General features: G+C 42.4%; 1 protein-coding gene across 7 annotated transcripts in view; it reads right to left on the bottom strand.

Moving 5' to 3' along the window:
- Positions 1-18,913, bottom strand: part of Elmo1 (engulfment and cell motility 1) — a 531,134-nt gene that overhangs the window by 393,006 nt on the left and 119,215 nt on the right. For all 7 annotated transcript variants that reach the window (XM_063233959.1, XM_063233960.1, XM_063233957.1 and 4 more), the window contains 2 exons: positions 11,135-11,175; positions 10,086-10,158 (listed from right to left, as the gene is read on the bottom strand). In XM_063233959.1, the coding sequence (XP_063090029.1) occupies positions 10,086-10,158; positions 11,135-11,175 (114 nt within the window). The remainder of the gene's footprint in view (positions 1-10,085; positions 10,159-11,134; positions 11,176-18,913) is intronic.

The following is an 18,913-nucleotide window of genomic DNA, read 5'->3' as shown; positions in this document are numbered from 1 at the left end:
ATGTACACAGAATCGTGACCACAAAGAGTCTGTGTCCACTTGTTCCTTGGTTGTTGGAAAATGTGTCAAATACGGTAACATGATTATCCTAAGCCTTTCCTTCACTTAATGAGACAAGATGTGTGGAGAGGGGGTCAAGGGTAAGGGTAAGGAGGTTTCTAATCTCCGTAGGGACTCTGAGGTGTCCTTGTCCTCTGGACCAGTGCCTTCAGAAAGCCCCTGCCTGAAATAAAGGGCTGGAGAGGGTAGGTCACAAGAATACTGTTGGATCTTAGCTGTAGAGGAAATAAAATAAAACAAAACTGCTTTCTCAGAATTGAACAATTATAAAATTTTAGGTAAATCAAGTCACAACCACCTTTTGGTTCTTAAGAGGTTATTCACTATAATGAGAATGAAATGGATAATGCTGATTTTGAAACTGAATGACTACTTCATCATCTACATAATGATGATTGGCCTGTATAAGGTGCCACACAGTCGACATTACTTATTTCTTTTCCCATCACTACTGCTGGGAAGTGGAGAAAATTTCTTACAGTTGACCAGTTTCTCTGAAATATGCCATTTATTTGAAGTAGGAGGTACGAAATACACAGGACAAGGTTCATTTATTGTTTTATGACATTGTCTGAAAATCTTAAGAATTTTGGTTAATATCTTAGCACAGTACAGAACTGAGGTGTGTATGTGTGTGTGAATATGTATATTTATTTTGGAAAAGATAGTCACTTGTGAGGCACAGAATACTACACGTCTTGAACACTATTTTAAGACTCTACCGGGAACGGTAAGAATGATTTATTCACTCTGCAATTTCTCCACTGTGAATCATGTGAAGAGGTAAGTGCAGACTGGTTGTTGAACTAACCGCCATCATACATAATTTATAAGTGGCTATAGCTTAATCTTACAAAGAAACTGCATTATATAACACTGACGATCTTTAATCACCTAAATGCTATGTTCAAGGAACCACATGAGGCACTATAGGGGGAACCCTTAGGGTTTCCTTGCCCCTAATTGTAAAGCACTTGGAATTCCACTAGGGAAAAATAAAGATCAGTACACACATAGTTAAATGACAATTCAAAATAATAGCAAAGTGATCCAAGTCGTGTCTAGTTAAGAAAGAAAACTAAGAGACAATAAATTAAGAAAGTAGTTGACTCAGAGCAGTAGAGATAAGGGTAAAGATCTAGAAAAGTCTGGATTAAGATACTGATCTCCAAAGCTGAGGCGAAGATTATTTAAAGCGCAAAGCCAAGGCTTTTTGCAACTCAATTTAAGACTGGTAAAAGAACATTTGGGTTTGAATGTGCCCCCCACACCTCAGTTCATATGTTGGAAAATGAATTCCCAACACCTCAGGATTGAAGGTGAGGTGTAATAAAATGGGAGCAGGCTGTTCTAATATATAGAATCCCATGGCTACCACAGGAGTGTGTCAGCATGGTTAAGAAGCTGGAGGAGTCATAGCACATATCTATAATCACAATGAGAGGCCGAGGCAAGAGGATTACCAAAATGATATTCAAGGCCAGCCTGAGCTACATAATGAATTCAAGATTAGCCTGGAATACACAGCAAGCCCCTTTCTCAAAAGAAACCAAAGTATAAAAATTAAAAATAAAAGCCAGTCCTGCCTTCTCTTGCTGTGTCTTTGCTGTTGTTCCCTTCTGCCCTTCTCTTCTGTCATGGATGACACAAGCAGGAAAGCTCAGGAAGGGCGTGGCTCCTTGACCTTGGACCCCTTGCCCAGCCTCCAAAGTGTAAGACAAAAATCTCTCTCTTTTTATCAGTTACTTTAATCTGTTGTATTCTATTCAGTGGCTCCAGTGGAAGTAGGCAGGATAAGGAGATCACTTCCTAAAGTGTAATTTAGAAATCCCTCGCTCAACAACCTACCTTGTCTAAGACCAGTTTGGATTTACCACTAAGGTGCACTGTTCAGACTTGCGATGCATCTTTTTTTGTGTGCCGTTCTGTACATTTTGTTTATAGAGCCTCAGGGTCTTTTTCACAGTTCACCTGGTTTACACAGTACCATAATTTTTGCTAATTGTACTGTACTGTACAGTACTGTAGCTTTATGCTGTTAATATGCTACAGTGGTATATGTAGGAGTTATGCAAATAAAAGCAAAGTCATCAACTTGGAGTTTCCTTTTACCATTTCCTTGCTCTGAATATTGTAATGGACATACTATAAGCAATTCCTCTGTTAGCAACTGATTTAATCTAGCAACCTAGTCATAGGAATGGAACTCAATCATTAAACAAGGCATGACTATTTTTAATGATTTTGCTTCCACCTCTGAGTTAATCAAAGACTCAGCTTCCTGAGCCAGAGGGGAACTATTATATCACTTCTTCATCCTAAGCACCCAATCCACTCACTCCCTGACCACATAAGGAGACTGGGCAGAAGAGAACTCTGGGTTAGTAAAGCTACAGGAGGGACACACAGTGGAAATATCTGGAAAAAAATCAGGTAGTGTGACTAAAGTTGAGGGAACAAGAGAATAAAATGGAAAACACTAACTGGGCTACACTGGAGACCTCCTGGTCACGGGTTAAGTAAGGAGGTGGGACTCACTCTCCTGGCAACAGCAGAAACCAATCACAACTTGCCCAATTCATGAAGCACAATGGAAGCGCTTGTTTCACAGACAGTAGGAAATGAGGCATTTCCCCCTGGAATAAAGGGAAGGAACCCCGGAGATGGTCTCACTTCCGGTGGGGCTGGTTCAAACACAGCTCCAGGACCACCTGTGCTTGCTACAAATACCTGAGTCTCAGAATCCACATCCTAGATTTACCTGTCAGTTACAGAGTTACAGCTCTGGAATATGGAGATGCCCTGGTTGAGAATGGCAAAGCCCTGTTATCTAAAAACAATGCACTGCAGAAACCACGGATATACTAAAAATTACCATACTGCATCATGTTTACAAACTTAAGATTTTTGGGGGTGTGAATTATATCTCAATAACAATGTTTAAAAAACAAAATGCACATGTTATTCAAAAGATTTTTCACTGTGTGTAGAAGCAGATGTGTCAGATTATAAATGTAAATTAATCAAAAACACATTTCCAATGATCCTTCAAAAAGGACACTTTTCAGTCACTGTAAAGTATTGATTCATCCACCTCTAAACTATCATCTCCATGGGCATCAGGACTGTGTCCTAATCATCTCTTACCCCAGCAGGTACTGAACTGTCAAATTTCTCACCCTTACATGCCACTTCAAATATTACAGATATTTTCTACTCATTTTTTTCTACAAATATAATTTATATTTAAAATTAGGAAAGTCTGAGTTGTAAATTAAATTCAAAGGGAAATTTTAAATTGTATATAAGTCAGCTAGGCAGATAAATCAACTATCAATATTAACATTATAAATATAAATGGACAAATTGATCAAGAATATATCACTTTAGAAATAAAATAGGTAGTTTTATCCACCTATGAAGTATCATTATAACCTTAGCCAAACTGTCAGAGACATAATAACAGGAAGCTTTTTGAAGACCGACATTCCAAGACTGTTATGTGGTTCTATTTTCTCCTTGGAAGCAGAAGTGCTACCAGCATTTATTGTCAATCTCTGTGTATATTTAAAATAACTCTTGAATTCTCTTTGTGTTTGTTCATTTTTCTGTTTTTTGAGGCAGCATCTCACTATGTAGTTCTGGGTGGGTTTGAACTCACTATGGAGCCCAGGCTAGACTTGAACTCACAGCGATCATCTTGCCTTAGCCTCCCAAGTGCTGGGATTACAAATGTATGTCACCATGCCCAGATCACTCTTGAATTCTTTTCCTCTCCACAGTGAGTTCTTTTCCTGCTCTGGTTTCTACCACACATTGATATTTTCTAACCTGATTCCTACTAGAGATTGATAATGTGTTCAGAGTAACCACCTTCCACCCATTTGTGGTCAGATCCAGCTTACAGCCATCTCTGGAGTTTCCAGATGCTCTTAGGATAAACTTGAGAATCTTTAGTACATCTGTAAAGCACTAGAGAAGAAGAGGTGGAGCAAAAGTCTCCAGCCACCTCCGGTGCATTTCGCCTCCTGCTCTCCACAGGCTACGAATCCAGCCACTTTCAAACTTCCATCTCTTCTCCTTCCTTTCTTAGATCTCTGCCTAAATGGCACTTCCTCCAGGCTTTGTTACATCTCAGTACTATAGGGACCCAGGTCAGATAGAAATTAATACACAATCAGAGAGGAAGTGAGGCCTCAAGGAAATCACAAAGGCCAGAGCTTGAGATGAAGATGCAGTGGCCAGGCCCACCCACTTCCCTAAGGAATAATCAGTAACTTAAAATTATACTGTCATTAGCACCACCTGGTCCCGAAGGTCTAGCTAGGCATCAGTCACCCAATAGTTGATCAGAGCAACTGGACCCATCTCTTCTCTAGAATGCCTTTGTTCTTTCTATGTCCCCTTGCTACATGACTTGTTCCCCTACTGGATCAATAGGAGCTAAGTGACAACACTTGTAATCTGCATGTTGTACCCATGTCATGACTTTGCTGTATAAATTACCTCTGAAAAAGGGCATTGATAGCCACCCACTCAGGGATCCCTATTAGAAATCCAAAAGCAATTCTTCTTCCCCCTTTTTCCAATAAAACTCTCCTAACTTCTTTTTTTGGTCCACGACTTCCTTCATGTTGTGAGACCAAGCACTCAGCATTTGTGGCGTCTAACAGGTATATTTTTCTTTTAACACCAATACCCACAATTGTCCTTTATAGCACTTCATGTCACTGGCATGGGTCAATAGAAAGTAGATATTTGTCTGGAAGGATCAGGAAAGCTGGCACTGTCCCCAGCTCAGCATCATACTCTTCTAAGTCTCTCTTGTCTTGAGCTCCTGCATGCAGGGCCTTTCGTCTCAGCAAGGTCATTTCCTTCTGAACCGTGGCTTACAAGATGGCCGACTATGGGACAAGCAGTCTGTCTAGAGAATCCCCTGTATGCTAAAGCTTGAGTCCAGACATATAAGCAGCCAACAGGGCCCAGATTTGGTCATAAGGCAGTACAGAAAGAATTCAGCAGCAAGACACTGAGGAGAAGGTAGGCTTTGAGTGTCGAGGGGAAAGACAACACAAAGGGTGGCAGGAGAACTATTTGGGGTGGAACCCAGACAAGCTGAAGGGACAGGCAAAGCAAAAGAGTAATATTTCCCAAAGCCCATCCTTGCTGCTGAGAGCCACTTCTGGGGCAGCTAGACCAACCAGGAAGTGGGCATGTAGATGGGTCACACCTGCACACGAGGCAGCATGCCAAGGAAGCTACAGCGATTCTCCTAGAACCTAAAGGAAGAGTCTCAGATCTTTTATGAGAGTCCAACAGGAATGTTGCAGGGTTAGGAAATTTACCACTTCCCTGGGCTTACATTTGTTCAGTTGAAATTCCCATGATAGAAAACACTCTCAGATTGAATCACAAAAATGATCATAAAGGAATTTCAGATAAGGGGAGGAGGGCAGGTCCCCTCAGAGGAGGACATGGAGACAGAAAATGAAAGACACGATGGAAATCAGGACCAGAAGCTTTCCGGGTCCATCTCAGGCCTTCCTCCTCCTAATCTCTGAGTCTGAATCCATCATGGAAGCAAACCAAATTCCACACAATGATTTCTCCCAGGGTCAGGTACACAGGCCCCAGGGGCCACACAGTCCTGTCTGCCCAGGGGTTCTGGGAAGTCCAGGGGCTTTGTGACAGTCCAGCATACTCATCAAGTAGCTAAAACAGGAAAGATGTGTCCCCAAATGACCCCACTTTCTCCCAAAGGCCTTAGGGCTTGCTGAGCAGGGAAGACCCGGATGAGGCTTAGCTTATCTCTGTGAAGAGGAGATAAGTAATTTATGAAAGTAAGACACTGCTTCCACTTCACTCTCTTTGAGTACCCTATAATCACTGCTGAAAACCTCAGCCATCTACACGTACTGTACCTGCCTCAGAATGGCTAATCCAACATTTCCTGTAGCTTCTGGGGACCCACCTTTCTGCACATGGAGAGCTATTTTCCCAGTTGCCTGACAATAACATTAACCATATTAATGCAATCGTACTATGACAGACAGTGGCACAATTCACAGCAAAGGCAAAGACACTGAAAATCCCCAGTGAGTGGAAGACCAGTACCTGTTCCAACTTCCCCCAGTTTACCCACATAAGGAACCTCCAGACTGAAACCACAGCCTTAACTTCCTGTGTTTAATTCTTTGAGGCAGTTTTCATTAGGCTCCAAGGGGCTGATCATTAAAGAAACTGGTATCTTAAACAGGCAGGTCCCCAGCAAGTGAACAGGGGATGTCTGGGAGGAGGTGGCACGGAGACCTCTGGACCCACCTGGGTTGAAGCCTCAGCTTGGCCTCCTGATCCGTGCGACCTACACAAGCTAAGGCAGTGACACTTCTATCTCACTTACCCATTAAAATGAAAGACAATGCCTACATCTTTAGATTACAATGATAGGACTAAATGCTGAGCACTCACTCCCTACAATCATTTTTGTATTTGTACATGTTTATGACACATGAGGAACACACAATGGGGAACAGGTACATAAACATACACTGAGATCTGTAAGTTTCATGGGCAGAACTTGCAGATGCATGGATCATAACTTTCTCCAAGGCATTCATGAGCTCTGCTTCTGCAGAAGACTAGTTAATGTAATTTTCCCCACTGCACTGAAAAACCTAAGTTCATAGCCTAATAAGTATTGCTGAAAATGAGTTTGGATAGGTAAGTATCTACCTGAGAGTGTCAGAAGAGAATCACAAGCATGCCTCAGTCACTATATCTTTGTTAGGCTGGGCCTGAAGAACTTGTCCCCTTTGAAATGACAAGTGATCTCTATCTCTGGTGGAGGGAGGAAGACCATCTCGTGCATGCAAGTGAAAATCAGTAACCGAAAACATGCACAAGTTTCAAAAACTAGTCACTGGTTACTATGGTGATACAAACATTACCTAACAACTCCTTGGGCTGTAAGTAACCAAGAGCATGTTAAGTACGGAAAAAGGGGAAAAGGTCTCTAATTTTAGAAATACTTGCAAGAAACTTGATAGACTCAACCAGCAGGCTCAGGACAGACGAGGTATGGCTCCAAGAAGCTAGGATTCACCCTCATCTCCAGTCCGGTGCGTGCTCAGCCCTGTCACACACACACACACACACACACACAAAGCTTAGTAACAGCTGCAGCAGAAGGACATGACATTTTATTTACAAATACCAGGGCTGTGATTGGGAAACAGCATTCTTACTCTCTAAGCTCCTAATAAAAAAAATAATCTCTGCCACCACCCATGGAAGACCAAAGATCCAATGCCAGATGTAGTGGCCAGTCCCTATAAAACTCTGCCTTCCTTCAGAATTTCTCAAGCAAAACAAGACTTCCCAGAAGATGACTAAAATGCCTCATAAAATAATAAATTGACCCTTGTTCTTAGGAGTTTGAATTTTCTGAGTACATATGAACTTTACTTAGGAAAAAGGAAACAACACCATATATGGTATTTTTAGTTTTTAAATTATCCCAAGAACCAACGAACAGGGCACAAACATTCTTAACCAAACTCAGTGGCAATTTCTGCTCCTGTGTACCACACTGGTGGGTACAAAGCAGCCCTGCTCTCAGTAAGGAGCCCTAAGGTATGTTCCCCTGAGGGGGCCCAGGCGTCCCGCTTCAGAAGACACAGGAGAGCACCTTAAATTAAAGAAAACCCCATGACACACACACAGTCAATGACAGTACAATATAAATCTCTGAGGTTGAGATTTTAAAATCTGTGTTTTTTATTTTGTTTGGTTTTGTGTCATTTGCAGTAGTAGGGACTAAACCTAGGGTCTTCTCCCTGAGCTACAACCCCAGCCCTTTTTACTTTTTTAAATTTTGAGACAGGGCCTTGCTATGTCGTTAAATGGCCCATGTTGGGTTCAGACTTGCTACACATCCGTCTCCCAGAACACTGTGGAGTTACAGGAGTGAGCCACAATCCCAGCTGAAATCTACAATGCTTACATTTCTAAAGTCTCAGAATCCTATCCTAACTCATCTCAAGTAAGGAGAGGTGTCCAGACCATGATGACAGGCAACATACCAGCCAGGAAGGTACACAAATCAGTTCACTTTAATCAAAGGTAGGACTTCTCTTAACTCAGTGGCTTCTGACCACAATCCAGGACATAACTCCAGTACAATCTACATGCATTGCATATTCAGCTTTGTGAAGCATATATTTTACAAACAAGACAGGTAACACAGTCTCTGCACTATTCTCAGTGCTATAGAAATGAGATGAATAGATTTCAATATCCATTGCTAATTAATGAAATCATGGCAATACAGCTAACTGCTAACATTTAATGCTTATTTACATCTGCTTTATCTCAAAAATAACATGCAAAGTTTGTATAAAATAAAGGACAGCTGTTAAGAAAACGGAGCAAAGGGAAAATAAAAACAGCAAACCATGTTCACGGAATGAATCAAATGAATCAAAGGTAAACTTTAAACATGCAACCACAATCTGCTAGGACATCTAGTCCTCTCTGTCATAAGCTTTTTATCAGTGTGGAGAGCAGAATGATAAGATATGAGATGCTCAGCGTGCATCTGGGAGAACGAAGCAACTTCCAAGCAGCTTTCTGAGGGTTTGGCCGACCCAGTGCTGCTAACGGAAGGCCCACTGACCTCCCCAGGGTACAGCAGGTGAGGAACAGGTGGCAGCAGGACACCTTTACTCTTCTACCTTCACTTCCTTGGCATTCCTGGATGAAAGTACAGCCACTAAACTGAGTATGCTGGCACACTCTGAGACGCTGGGGCAGGAGGATCACAACTTCAAGCCCAGTCTAGGCAACTTAGTGAGACCCTGTCTCAAAATTTAAGAAGCAAAAAGGGCTGGAGATGTTAGCTCAGTGTGAAGATCCTGGGTTCACACCCTAATAACACACACACACACACACACACACACACACACACACACACATTACAGCCACTCTTCTGACTACTGATCTGTACCAAATGGAACAAAAAAAGTACACCAGAACCTGAAGTCACTGAATGCCCCCTTTTCCCAGAGCACGCCACTCAGTTCCTACTCAGCACAGGCCACCTTGCCTGATGACACTGTCTCTCTACATCACCTCACTGGTCATTGCTCCATGAAGGCAGTTACTAGTTCCTGTGCATTACAGTGAGCTCTCTTACAAACCGGGCCAAATACTAAACTGAGACATTTCCAAAAGGTAAATCACAAAAGCACAGTATCTAATTTTGCTTCTTAACTATAGAGTCAAGGATGTAGTATCAGTCTAGCCATTTGAACTCAAAGATTCAGCTTCCTGTCAGCTACACACACACACACACACACACACACACACACACACACACTTTCACATCACAGAATAGACTTGAAAAAAAGTGCCTGGCTCAGTTTCTAGCATGCAATCGGTGTTCAACATAGGCTACCTTTCCCTTCCCCGCAACAGGGAGTGCTTGGATGTAAATTTTATTGCTTCCAGGGCCACTACAGCCTTCAGAATCTCTCCTTGTCATATGAACTCACTAAAGACAGTAAAGTTACCCAAGAAAAAAGCTGGTCCCCACGAATCACAAAACAGTCTCAGTGCCCACACAATGCCACATTTCAAAAGATGTCTTGTCATTATCTCAAGGACTTTTAAGCAAAAGCTTTGAAAATGGGGGAGGAAAATATATCCAAGAAAAGATCACTAAATCATTAAGTATCAAATAAACTTTTTAAGTAGGCAGTAAGAAAGAGAGGTCATTAACATGTTCGCCATAAAATGCAAATACAGATTGCTCAGCAGGGCTGGGAAACATTTGGTCTTCACTCTCGAACAGGTTAAGTATCATCTTGTTGATACTAAAGCAGCAGTTGCTTGCTTTATGGACCCTATATTCATCGATGGTAAAGACATAAAATTTAGGCTATCATGTCTAGTCTTGAATTGAGGCAACAGCAGTTGTGATTTACTTAAATATAGCTTTCTCGGGTTAAATAACACGGTCGACCTACCTTTTCTGTGATATAGAAGTTTGAGCTATCAGCATGCTGCAGTGCAAAATATTCATGGTTGGCAAGAGACCACCTTAAAAATACAAGCATAAGCTGATCAGAACCACGAAAACGGTCATTTTCATTTCTGTTAGCTTTAAAGAATTAGATGAATTATATAGCCTGTATTACATTTGGGATCGTCCTAACATGCACCAAAATACATATCCCAAAACAAAATGGCACTGGTCTACCCTCACTACTCTGAGATAATCTCCTATGTAAATGTTCCAGGCTTATTCAACATTTAAGCGCCTCATCTTCAAGCCTTGAGGTGAGAGATCTAAATACAAATTGCAACATTCTTCCTTATTTTGAAGGACTGAAGCAGAGAGAGGAAAACAAAGGAAACTTTTGATAACCAGCACATTTCAGTTGTCTCTGAATTCCAGCATTCCCAATTGCTATATTAGATACAGATGCAAACACTCCAATTAAGTATTCCAGATCTTATAAAAATTCGAAGTCGTATTATGTTCACAGCCAGCTTTACAAGTCAAAAGATCTCATGCAAATTTTATATTCCCTTTCCTTTGGATTGTAGAACAGCTGAAGAGAAACAGGAAAGCCACATCGGTGTGAAATTCCACATAGCAGTGCAACTCCCCACAGATGATGTGTCTTAAATTTATACACCTTCTGTGAGGACCTGGGGAATCCTTCCAGTTTATACCACATGGGGTCTGTGCTTACCTCAGGATCTACTAGACTGCTCTCTGCTAGCTGGCACAAAAAAATACTACTTTCTAAACTAGGTGAATCTGACCCCATGTGCTACTTACCTAGCCACTTGACACTTGGGCTGTGGGACAAATCCTGGCAGAAGTCTGCTAGAAAAGGATATGTAGCTTCTATATGGACTTTCCACCAGGTAAACTGGTGAGTTATGAATCACGTTGGCAATTAGTATTTATTTATGATACAATGAATAATATTTGCTACTCCACTAGAAACTTTGCCTGTCAAATTATAAATCTGCACGCTTTGGAGGAACACGAAGCAACACTTACCCATCACAGACTTCCTTTATTATTGCAGACAGTGGCTTTTTCTGAAAAATAGCAAAAAAAGGAAATATTATGTGTTAGTTTCATTTCATCATTTTGTGTTTTGCTTTTTAAAAAGAAGCTACCTAATTTTTAAAAAAAATAGCAAGGAGAGTCTATTCTTAGCTGTTACCAATGAGTGTCTTACTTTTCTGAAGATGAGAATCTATTAGCCATCACTACAAAAGTTGATAATGATATATTACCCTTGTGGTCCTTTTCCCTATACTTAGCATTGTAAGTGAGCAAAATATGCATCCTGTTTAACTTTGCCTTATTAGCATAAGGTGACAATACAGCTTTCTGCAAAGACCTGCCAGGTAATGACAGACTGCCAGGGCAAGGTATAATCAGAACCCCTACCACAAAGCATGTATCAGGCCCATAGCCTTGTGGATTAGACTCATGGTGTTTTACGAGAACGCGTGGCAAATGTAATATGAAGCATTGCAAAACTGTTCCAACAAAGCACATAGAATTCTCCTCCCAAATGTGGCCCTGATAAATGCCAGTCACACAGCAGCTTGGGCCAGACACACTTGGGTAATTCGACCATGACACCATGTGCCGTGTTGTCAACTGGCAGGTGCCTGCAGCTGTGTTCTCTCCTGAGGACCACAGTTGTGCACTGCCTGCCCCACCCCCCACATAGAAGGAATGAGGAGAAGAGACACCCTAGCTTGCCCAGAGATGCCGAAACTCTGCTTTGGATGTACATAGACACTGTCTCCTGGGACCAAAACAACAAATCACAGACAAGAAACAAAGGGGGAAGAGAGGAAGGGAAATTGGAGAAGTACAGCATGGGGTCCTGGATTTAAATAGCTATCTATGGAGCTGGGTGTGCTGACACACACCTGTAATCCCAGCACTCCCTGAGGCTAGGGCAGGAGGATCTTCAATTCAAGCCCAACCCAAGTAATTTAGCAAGTAAGTGAAACCCTGGGTCTAAATTAAAAATTTTTAAAGGATTGAGGATGTAGCTCAGTGTGAAAGTCCTGAGTTTAATCCCAAATCCTATAAAACAAAACAAAAACAAACAGACAACAAAATAAGCCACGGTCTACTCGTCCCTCTGGAGGGCAAAGCGGCCTCTGGAAAGATTCTGAGCCAAGCAGGCCAGTTCAGATCTGACTTGTCTCCTCTTGTTTACTGTATAATCTATTATTTTCACAATCTGCAGAACCCAAACTAGTCTACCTGCAAAATGGTAACTGGAACTAGGCACTTCTTAGAGCTGCTAGGAAAATGAAGCTATTTTAAATTAAATAGAGGTTAATTTTACAAAGCCTAAGCCTTCGTAAGGCCTGAGGCCTCCTTGCTCTCCCATGTCAGCTGAGAGCTACACCCTGGGGTCCTGTCCCCGGGGCATGAAGCCCTCTGCCCTGCTGGTGAGTCCAAACACTGTCCCCACTGTCCCTTCTGAGGGCCCCTCTAGCTCCTCATAAATCCCAACAACCATAACTCTCCCTTCCTGCTACGTCATGAATCCCACACTGCCTCTTCCTGCCACTCTGAATACAGAGACTGCAGAAAAGAGAGTCAAAATTAGTTTTTCCTTTTCCCTTTTTTTAAAAATTATTTTTAAATGTATTTTTAATTTTTAAGTGATCCACGGGAACTGTGAAAGCAAAATTAAAATTTTAAATAAAGCCTGCCAAGACAGCCTGCCAAGGATGCCCATCAAGACCAGACATGCCCATGTCCAGACAAACCTGATAAAAGGGCACTCCTTCTTTTGTGTAAGCTTGTCTAACTGATGGCCTTGCAATGTAACTTGAAATGTAACAGAACATTTCTCCTATTGTATAATCCATGTTTTGTAGAACTCATAGCCTTACAATGTATGTAACCTGAAATATTTAAACTCTCTCAAACTTGTGATCACTCAGTCCTACAATCATAATGCACTAAATCTACCTTTGTACCTCCCCCTGGATCTCTCCATAAAAGCCCCAAAACCCCATGGGTGGAGCACTGACTCTTTGGGAAAGAGTCTGGTCGAGCCCTCAGGTGTAATAAACTGCCTCCTAAACCTTCTGGGTGCCATGTCTTCCCGTGATTGGTCTGTTTTCCGTAACAACTGCACATAGTTATGGTGTACAATGTGACATTTCAATGCATGTACACCATACATAATGATCTCATTAGGGCAACTGGCTTATCGATCCCTTCAGACATGTATCAGTTTTTGGTATATGCTAGTAACATTCAAAATCCTCTTTACTACCTATTTTGGAATATTCATTTAACTGCTGTTTCCTATAACTAATCTCCTGTTCTATAGAACATTAGAAGTCATTCTTCCAGGACAGAGGTGTAGCTGAAGGGTGAAATACAGGTTTAGCATGCTTTGAGGCTTGCATTCAATCCCTACTATCAAAAATAAAGTGATTCCCATTGCCCCACTGCACCTCTGTATCCATTAACCATATTCTTTCCATCCTGGACCACCCCAGACCCCTCCTATGCTCTCCTTTGGTCTCCATTAGATCAATATTTTAGCTTCCATATAAAGTGAAAACATACGTTCTTTGTCTTTCTGGGTTGGACTTATTTTATTCAACATAAGGTCTTCCAGAAGAAGCAAGATTATGCAGGAACAGAACAGTTTGGGGGTATTCTGGACAACATGAGTCAGTCTCCTTTCAAATAATATTAGAAACAGTAATGGAGCCCGCAGTGAAGTCTCATGTCAGAGAAGTCTCAGGCCTTGGCAGGGATATTCCGCTGTTGATGGCTCTAGCTGTGAGCTCAGAGGCAAATATGTTCTCACAACCAAATCACAAAGGGAGGCTAAGAACAAAACTTTTCCCGTAAGATGAGCAGTTTGTACTTCCAGCTGTAACAATTTCCCAGGACACCATATGTGATGGCACCCTATTAGGATGTCTCCGAGCCCTAAATCTGACTACTTGTAACATCAAAAACAAAGCATGACATGAGGGTTGGGTTTTGGTCTTAGGCTTCATTGGAGCTGCAGATCAGGCTAAAAAGGTATTGTTGAAGTAGGTCAAGGCATGAAAAGCAATTATTTCCAGACTTACACTTTTTAGTTGAGGACCCTCAGAGAGTGATTCGGGTTTTAACTCAAGTCCGATTCATAGACACAGAAGCGAGGTGAGAAATAAAAGTCTCTAGGGTATTATCTAGAACATCCTGAAGTCAAGGAGATGTAGGAAAGGAATAAGAGACCATGGAAACAGAAAGTTTAGGGACTAAAATTATCAAAGAAAAACTAAACCACAGGTGGAAATGAATGATGGTAAAGTGAACACCTTTAACACAGCCAAGCTGACTAAAATGAGTCACATAAGAACATAGCTGGTCCCATGGCCCAGTCCTCCGCTCTTCTCCCATCTGACCCATTCCACCCAATACCCTTTGGTAATTCTCACCTTCTTTTTCACATCAGTCTTATTTGATGCTGTTCCTGCTTCTATGTAAAACTCTTTATCCAGAGTTTCTACGATACGAAGTGGGATCAAAATATATATACAGGAAAAGTTTGAATTTTTTAAAAATTTATTACAGTAAAACACATATTGCCATGAACTTACTATAGTAAAATACATAATTCCACAAATCTCCCTCAAAATACATCCCCTTGTTTGCAACATACTTAGTCCTACAGTTTTGCTAACTTTTGAAGCCACTCTGGAAGTCCTCTTTCGTGAACGTCTTTACAAGGTACCATAAAAAATACAGAGAATGCTGCTGCCTGGTGTCGCCCAACTGAAAGGCGGGCTTGGGAAAACACAATGTCCTCAGTCACCTTATTCACCGGATCTAGCACTGTGAAACTTCTGGCTCTTTCTCAGTGATCATGGAAAATGAAGGTTTCAAATCAATTCAGAATATTGAGGCAGCTGCGACAGTACAACCAAAGAAAGACCCTCAAGGAAGAGGACTTCCAGAACTGCTTTAGAAAGGGGCAAGAAGGACAGGATTACTGTGTTCAGAGCACGAGGGAGCACTGAGGGCAGGCATCAATAGCCAGGTGTCCTTTAATGTTAATTTTTAATTTAAACATTCACTGTATTTTTCAGTCATATCTTGTATGACAGGATATACATAACCAACTGCTCTGTAAAGTCACAGACATATGCGACAGCTCCTGTTTGACCTCTAACTTCCTAATTCCTAATTTCTACTCTTGTCCTCTCGGCTTTTGTTTAATCAGTCAGTCCCGGTGGATCTCACCCACTTCAACTGTTCTAAGTCCACAGCGCCGATTCCAGACACTCACTGGCAAATCTCTCACTGATAGAAACTTTCAACTGTTCTCCAAAACAACATGCCAAATACAAGCAAAACCCACCACTCTCACGATTCCCCAGCCACCAGGGGTATCAGGTCTCCCCTTCCTACCATGCCCCATCATGACTCTTCCACGCTCCCTATGAACCACTGCCATCTAGAAAGATCATGAATTGTCATTTTTTCACCCTTCAGTCCAGCTTACAACCTGGCTATGCACACATCCTTCTTCTCCTACTCCTCCCCTGAACTCCAACCTCTCCTCATGCCACCTCCCACTCTGATGACTCTCCCAACACCCTACTCCATTCTGCAGCCCCATGCCAGCCTTCCAAGCACCAGGCCCTTGCCAGTACCCACTGCCTGGCAAATCAACTCATCTCCAATCAGCTCCTGCACTCTCCTAGTGCCTACCTGTGTTTCTCCAGGTACATTCCAGAGAACTTGTCCTTGCTTCCTTCTCCTTCCTTACCCTACTCTGTGATCTGGTCATTTATAAAACACCATCTTGTTACTACTTCTGTCTTACTACAGTCTGTTTCCCCTTTCTCCTCCCCAAAACTATTCCACTACCTCTGTTCTCAAGATTCCCATCCCCAGACCCTACCTCATTCTCCTCAGTCCTTGTTAACTAGAGTTCAGACTTTCCCCACAAATGGTGCCCCCTCCAATCCTCTTTCTGGCACCCTCCATGAATCCTTAAGGACCGTTACCAATGAAGTATAAACTCCCAGGCAGTCGTACAAGGCTTTCCACAATCTAGTCTCAAGAAACTCTTCTGTCCATGTCATCCATGCATCTGGATTTTGTTAGTCACAAACACACACACACATGAGTATGTACACATGTGCACACACATCTGTATGTATGTATCATACTGGGAATTCAACCCAGGGACTGCACACTGAGCTATATCCCCAGCTTTATTTTTATTTTTTAGCAGAAGTCTCACTAAATTGCTGCATTGTCCAGGCTGGGCTTGAACTTGTAATCCTCCTGCCTCAGTCTCCCAGAGGGTTAGGATTACAAGCGTTCACCACCACCGTGCCTGGCTCTCCCAACCCCATATTTCCACCTTCACCACTGGTCTGTTGAAATGTCCTTCTCTCTCTTTCTGTTCCACCTCCACCACTGATCGATCACCTACATTTAACATCCACATTACAGCTGCCATTTCTCCCCCACCCCAGGACATGATTATTCCATCATTGTACTTAGCACATTAAGTAACTTACTCCCAGGGACTTTGTGTACCCATTTTCTCTTCTAGTTCCTTGACAGCAAGGCATTTTAATTCATCTCTCTAACTTCACGCACCCTCACTCCTCAGTTCCAGTTCCCAGAGAATGTAGGTGCTAATAGAATCTAACAGGAAACTCAATCTATTCCAGCTAAATGGAAAACTCACACATTTAGTAACTTTCCTTTAGAAAACAAACACAAGGCCTAAAGGTGTAGCTTAGTGGTACAGTGCTTGCCTAGGATGCCCAATATCCTGGGTTCTATCGCCAGCAATGCAAAAACTCAAATAAAACAAAAGCAAAAACTGAGCAGACAAGGAGGCAACTACTTTAGCTGGATTGATCAGATGTTTCCTGCTTTCTATCACATATGCTCCTGCTGGGTGTCTCCCAGCAGCTGCTGGCCATAAGCTGCCAGACGCATGACAACTCTCACTGTCCCCTGCACAGAATGGATCTCCTAGGGGTTCTGCAGTGAGTGGCTTGGAAGAGCACTGAGCCAGTTGGGAAGAAGACAACAGATAATGAAACGGTTAACAGTCAGACAGACAAGGCCGCGCAAATGAGCTGTTCTGCTCCAAGCAGATGAGGCCGACCAGGACACCACAGCAGAATGCACCAGCCTGGTATCACCACATTCTTTACTTCCTGAATAAACCCCCGTGGGACACATGCCCTCTGCCTACGCAGCAAGTTCCAGTCAAACATGTCTCTGGCCAAAGACTTATCCCTTAACATTCTCCCCAAAGATTAGATGTTTCTCTCTCTGTCCAGTTTTGGAGGAAAGTGGGTTTTGTATACACAGATAGGTCTCTGTGGGCTCAGAGAACAATTTGCCTTTCACCTCCTTGAGAGGAATGGCCCTGGAGGGAAGAATATTTCATCTGAAAGGAAGAATCTGGTTCTCTCCCCCTGGCTCCACAAGCCTAAAGAAATAAACGATTAATTTTTGGGCTCTGTTTGAAAATATTTGGCTTTAGAATATAGAGGTAAAATTATTTCAACTGGTTGAGTAGGTTTCCATAATTTATATAAACATCAAACTTGGCTCTCTAGGATTTTTGTTCTGAAAGTCAAAATTACTTTCTTGGGCTGCGCAATGGGCTGAGATCAGAAGATCAAGAATACTTTCCAGGATGACCAGGAGGGCTACAGTGGCCAGGCGATCATGCACTGCAGCTCCAAGCTACATTTTTCTCCTGCTCCCTTTAGCCACAGTGAGGTCATCTGGCAACCTCCAAAAGTTTTTCTTCACTTTATATTATTCCAGGGAAATTTTAGTTTGTGCAAAAGTACCTTTATTTGCTAAATGAAGTATGTGAATCCGACTGGCAACATAGCACAATATCAAGAAATTATCTGTCTTTTTAAAAGAATTTATTATTCTCTTTTTACCTAATTTTTTATCTCTGAGAGTTCCTTTTCTTTCTCCTCTGTTCAGGGTTGGGGATGGAATCTAAGGCCTCGAGCATGCTAGCAAAAGCTCCAGCATTGCACTATGTCCCTAAAAAGACTACTTTCATTGAGACAACGAATCGGAAGTCCAGAAAGCAAATTTCCCAAGCAAAAAGATTTCGGCTTTCTTTTCATGTAATCAGCTGGATTCCTGAAAACAGTCACATTTCTAGCAGATTGCTCCTTAAAGTGGGTGTTACTCCTTTGCTCTCTTGTCCTTCTTTTAATAAAATGCCAGAGCCACAAACTCCACAACCTATGTCCCCCATTCTGATTCTTCTAAGCTTTGCTCCTGCGTGAGCTGCTGGGTGAGTCTGTGGATCTACACACACATCCTGCCAACCCTTCCAGCTTAATACTTGCAATTTACTGAACCGGAACTTTGGTCTCCCTTTTATCTCTCAAAACAATCTGATCACCCAGTGACCTACAGCTCATGTTCCTTTAAGACATCAGAGAGGCCCTTATGACAACCCCAGTTGTTTATTTAGGAGGTGGCCAGGGCAGCCCACCAGGAGGCTCCTTTCCAGGGGACCCCTCAGCTGTTGTTCCTCATCAGAGCTTCTCCAGCCTGCCCTGATGAGCCCTGGCAGCTCTGGGCTGCTCGGCCACCTGTCCCTGTCTATTAGCCAAGACACCTGGCCTAGGGACTCTACTCAGCCCCTTGTGCTACTGTATTCCTGCCTGACACCTGCACACTGAGGCTGGCAGCCCCCTGCCCATATGTCCAAACACCTGTTAGTTAGGAGAGTGTGTGCCTCTATCTCTCCTCTGCCATCCATTATCA

The sequence above is a fragment of the Cavia porcellus genome, unplaced genomic scaffold, assembly GCF_034190915.1.
Source record: "Cavia porcellus strain 051 isolate PalLab524CR breed Dunkin Hartley unplaced genomic scaffold, mCavPor4.1 scaffold_23, whole genome shotgun sequence".
NCBI lineage: Eukaryota > Metazoa > Chordata > Mammalia > Rodentia > Caviidae > Cavia > Cavia porcellus.
Note: the sequence above shows the minus strand (reverse complement) of the source record. Positions and strands in the feature narration are given on the sequence as shown.